Source organism: Antrostomus carolinensis, unplaced genomic scaffold (assembly GCF_000700745.2).
Source record: "Antrostomus carolinensis isolate BGI_N321 unplaced genomic scaffold, ASM70074v2 scaffold41954, whole genome shotgun sequence".
NCBI classification, from domain to species: domain Eukaryota; kingdom Metazoa; phylum Chordata; class Aves; order Caprimulgiformes; family Caprimulgidae; genus Antrostomus; species Antrostomus carolinensis.
The window spans coordinates 5,811-10,169 of record NW_010313581.1 but is presented as its reverse complement, the minus strand read 5'-3'; the positions used below and the strand labels follow the sequence as shown (position 1 = coordinate 10,169).

The window sequence follows — 4,359 nt, the reverse complement described above, 5'->3', positions numbered from 1 at the left end:
TCAGGGGTGTGTCTGTGTCATCTGTCCAAGCATCAGATGTCCAAGCATCAGATGGTTGCACGGGGGCTGTAGGTGGCTGGTGGGTAGTATGTGCTGGGCGCTTGGCACCAGCCTCCAAATAGCCTGAACTAAAATGAACTGAGCCACAAGACAAGGTCTCTTATTTCAATATTCCTCTTGCACTTTGTGTATCAGACTGAGGACTAAAACCCGAGCAGTCCTGTGTGAGGAATAGCAATTCTGTTACCATGCTGAATCATTGTGTCTGGAGAGGCCTGAATTACTTCTGTATGAGTAATACATTTAGTCCAATTGATGCTAAGGAAGGAGATGGAAATAATTTATACCTAGCAGGTTCTTTAAAGGAAGGATTTTAGCCTTTCAGTAGTGATGGATTTTACACTTCTGTATTTGTTGTTCTGATGGGGAGGGGCTCATGAAGGGAAGTAACCTAAAGGTACAAAGGCAAACTATTGCAGAGACATGCTGAGTAGTCTTGTTAAATGGATCAAAACAATTGCAAGGGTATATAAAAGAGCCTATCCATTATAAGATTTCCTACCCCAAGCTATTTCTAGTGTACAGAACAGAGGGAGAGGCTAAGAAGAGTGCCTGTGGATATGACTGAGTCATGCAGGTAGTCCATTAAGATTTGGCTTCTATCCAGTATAGATGTACAATGCTTTACTGGACCTGTGCCACAAAGATGGCTTTCTGGGTAGATCTTTGTCCAGTCTTGGTATTGATTCTCCTGCACAACTCATTTGTCTAGTAGGTTGCACAATAAAAAGATACCACTGTGGGGAAATACTTAAAGCAGTTATGTGTTTACAGCATGAGAACTACAGGAAACAACAGACTGAGAAAATAAAGGACCAAGAAGTGAGTTCCAAGGTGTATTTCCTGAAGCAGACAGTCAGTAACTCCTGCGGGACAATTGGTCTGATACATGCAGTTGCTAATAATAAAGACAAACTGAAGCTTGGTGAGTATGAATGTTCTGACGTGCTTGAATATCCATTGTTTTATGACAGAGGAAGGTTGGGTATGGGCTGTAGGAGGCACCTGAGGCTTTCATGCAAGCCAAGTTAAGGCATGCTGTACTGCTGCAGTTGGTAAGGGGGTCTTTGAGCTGTTGGAGAGGAGCATGTGGTCTCACCTACTGCCTGAATTGGAGATGGGAGTGTACTTTGCCTCCTGTCTGGTAGCTGCAGAAGTACCATCCTAGTGAGTGGTGCAAGAGGAAAAGGGCACATAGTAGGACTGGCCCAAATCTGTTTGTAATTAGGAATTATCATGTTCAGAAGTAGCTATTGATATTGGTGTTGATCTCAACAGAAGAGAGAAAGTTCTTCATGCCACTTATGTCTAATGTAAGCAGACTTGCTCGGGGTAGCCTGTAAATCAGTCTAAAACATGGTTTCTTTTTGCTGGGAAAGTAGTATAGGATGATAAGGGCCTGTAAGTAGGCTTTTCCTGCGGAGGTAGTTTTGATGGTTCTCTTAATACAGAAAAGTATCTAAACTGGCTTAGGCAACTGGTGGCTGGAAACTCCTAGGAAATAGGATTACAAGTTCTTTTCTAAAAAGAGTTGTCATTGAGTCCAGGAAATACTTTATTTGGAGATTAGAGATCTGCAAAATGTAACTTACTTTCATTATTCCAAGTACTTGAATTCCAAGTTCAATTCCAAGGACTTGAACCCTTTGGGTGATGTGAGGTTCCTTCTTATATAAAGGAAAACACATATGGAAAGCTAAATGAGAGTAGCTTTGCTTTACTCTTCTTGAAAGGATTCTCTGAAATAACACACTCTTGATGAGTGACAAATGATGCAGCACATCTTGCCTGTCAGAGTAGAACATGGCATATCTTAGTACTGCACTGCTAATTTACATTTTGGAAAACCAAAGCAGGCCTAGCATGAGCAAGTGCTGTGTTCCTTTAAAGGCAGTGAGACAACTTAATTTCATCTACCCTTATTCTGTTAGTTGATACTTAAGTGTCATTAGAGCTGGCACTTTCTTGAATTTCTTAAAAATGGGACTGATCACCTCTGCCAGATCTGCAAGGGGGGAATCAGAAAAGCTAAATCCCATTTGAAAGTGAGTTCCAAGACAAGTATCCAGAGCACCCTGAAGCACTTGAACTCTGGCTGTTTGTGTAGATTGTTGTTAATAGCTTCTGGATAAACCACTTACTTCAAGTGGTAGTTACAATATACTTATGTTGAGGATGGTTCCAGGCTGAATGCAATGACTCCTCATTAGTGCAAACATTGATTATTGTGAGCTGCATCTGAAGTGTAACTGATGATCTACCTATACTGAATAAAATCTTTGATAATCTTGTGCAGATGAGGGGTCTGCCTTGAAGAAGTTTCTTGATGAAACAGCGGATCTGTCTCCTGAAGAGAGAGCTAAGCATTTTGCAAATAATAAGGTATATGAACTACATAAACTGCTGGCAGCTATCAGCACTTAAGGATGTAGTAACCTGTATCTGCTTTCTCTTAAGGCTATACAAGAAGTCCACAATTCGGTTGCACAAGAAGGACAATGTCGGGTAAGAGAGGAATGTACAAAATCTTGGGAAGAGGGACTAATGAAGGTGGTAGAGCAGTACAGCCTGGCAGAAAGCTGTTGCAGCTCATGAGGAAGGAGACATGAATGACTCATGGGTGAATGCTAGTGCAGGGTTTCTTCCTCAAACATAGATTGAAAATTTGGGTTCAGACCCAGTCTAAAAATGTGACTGGACGTTATGATTTCTGGTGCTTGACCTTGTAGAGGTCTTGCAGAGACCTCTTCAGCTGAACTGAAGTTTTTAGTCTTTTGCTGTTGCTTTTTTGCTGACATCTCTGTCCTGTAGTCACAAGTAGGGTTTGCAGTACTAGTCTTTTCCAATCTAACAAATGTCTAATGGTCTCTTCTAAGGTTGAAGACAACAGTGTGAACTTTCATTTCATTCTGTTTGTCAACGTGGATGGGCATCTGTATGAACTGGGTAAGGCCCTCAGAACCATGGAGTTGAACTGGGCTTACTTCATGCTGTACAGCAGTGTAGAGTTTGATATAGTTAAGCTGCTCACTGAGGCTCTCAAAACCGATCCATAATTTGTATCTTCACTTGAGGATTTTTAACTGAAGATGGGTTCTACTGAAGGCCTAGGCCCTCTTGTAAAGCATGCCATGTCCTGTAGAGCTTGGAATACTTGGTCCTCTTTTCACTCAAGCTATGTATTGACAATTTATTCTGACCTCACAACTATCTTAATGTGTGTACTTGTTTCTTGGGCTACTATGTTCAGTTCTGCTAATTCAGAAGTAATATTAAGTACACTGAATGAAAAGACTTTCTTTCACAGATGGGCGTATGCCATTCCCTGTAAACCATGGCACAAGCTCAGATGACTTGCTATTGAAGGTAAGACTTCTCCCTTGCTGCTTGTTGACCTGAAAACAAGGCTTATAAAAGGAGAAGAGGCATACATTCAGTGTGTTGTGGCTGTACAAGTTGGTGGCACTTATTCCGTGGTAACGAGGTAGTATTGTGCCACAGAGCTAGAGATGTTAGGTGTATTTATTGGTGCTACAAGACTTTGTAACTTAGTTGGTCGCATCCAGAGAGGAGCTGCAAGGGCTTGGTCTCTACAGCAAGTGTATTCTGATAGTCTAAACAGTTTTGTTTTTTTCTCTTCCAAGGATTCTGCTAAGATCTGCAGACAATTTACAGAACGTGAAAAAGGTGAAGTTCGTTTTTCTGCTGTGGCTTTCTGCAAGTCTGCCTGAGACTCTGAAGAGATTCAAGGAAAGCAGTCTAATAGCACACCAGTAAATGCAGTCTAAATTCCAGTGCTTCAGTACTTGTTAACACAGCTGTTCTGGTAACTTAAATTGTTTCCACCTTTTGCTATACACAGGAGCAACATCATCTGAGCTTATGCTAAAGGATGAGCTCAAGTTTTAATGTGAACAGTTTGGACACATCAGATGTCTTTAGACTCTTTTTTTCACATGTTAAGTAGAAAATGCTTGACAGGGCTTGTTTAATCTGTGTCATGTTAATTGGGCTGTTGGTTGATATTTCCTTGTCCTTAATGAGAATAAAATGTTCTGCTGGAAGACTAAATGGACTGAAGTGATCACTGTGATCTCCTCCAAAAGGAATTGTGTGTGGCATCCTCTATAAACCTTGTAATCAAAGTCCCCTCCAAGCTTTCCTCTGAGCAAAAACTAATGTCAGACTCAGGTTAGCAGGACAACTGTTTTTTTTTTTTAGTGTCCTGAATGCCTCCAAGGATGGAGACATGCACAACTGCATAACATGTTCCAGTGCTGCACTACCCTGCTGGTAGAG

The 4,359-nt window shown here is 41.3% G+C and overlaps 1 protein-coding gene across 1 annotated transcript; it reads left to right on the top strand.

Moving 5' to 3' along the window:
- The first annotated feature begins 822 nt into the window (after window positions 1-822).
- Window positions 823-4,131, top strand: UCHL1 (ubiquitin C-terminal hydrolase L1). The gene is made up of 6 exons (XM_010167398.1): window positions 823-985; window positions 2,357-2,442; window positions 2,518-2,565; window positions 2,937-3,006; window positions 3,368-3,426; window positions 3,705-4,131. The coding sequence occupies exons 1-6, from the start codon at window positions 823-825 to the stop codon at window positions 3,789-3,791; spliced, it is 513 nt and encodes a 170-aa protein (XP_010165700.1). The 3' UTR covers window positions 3,792-4,131.
- The last annotated feature ends 228 nt before the right edge of the window (window positions 4,132-4,359 follow it).

Bases quoted from the DNA above. Each gene is read 5' to 3' on its own strand.
- UCHL1 (XM_010167398.1), top strand. From the start codon at position 823: ATGTGTTTACAGCATGAGAACTACAGGAAACAACAGACTGAGAAAATA. The intron at 3,007-3,367 runs GTAAGGCCCTCA...TTTCTTTCACAG, and splicing joins TGGGCATCTGTATGAACTGG to ATGGGCGTATGCCATTCCCT. The intron at 3,427-3,704 runs GTAAGACTTCTC...TTCTCTTCCAAG, and splicing joins CAGATGACTTGCTATTGAAG to GATTCTGCTAAGATCTGCAG.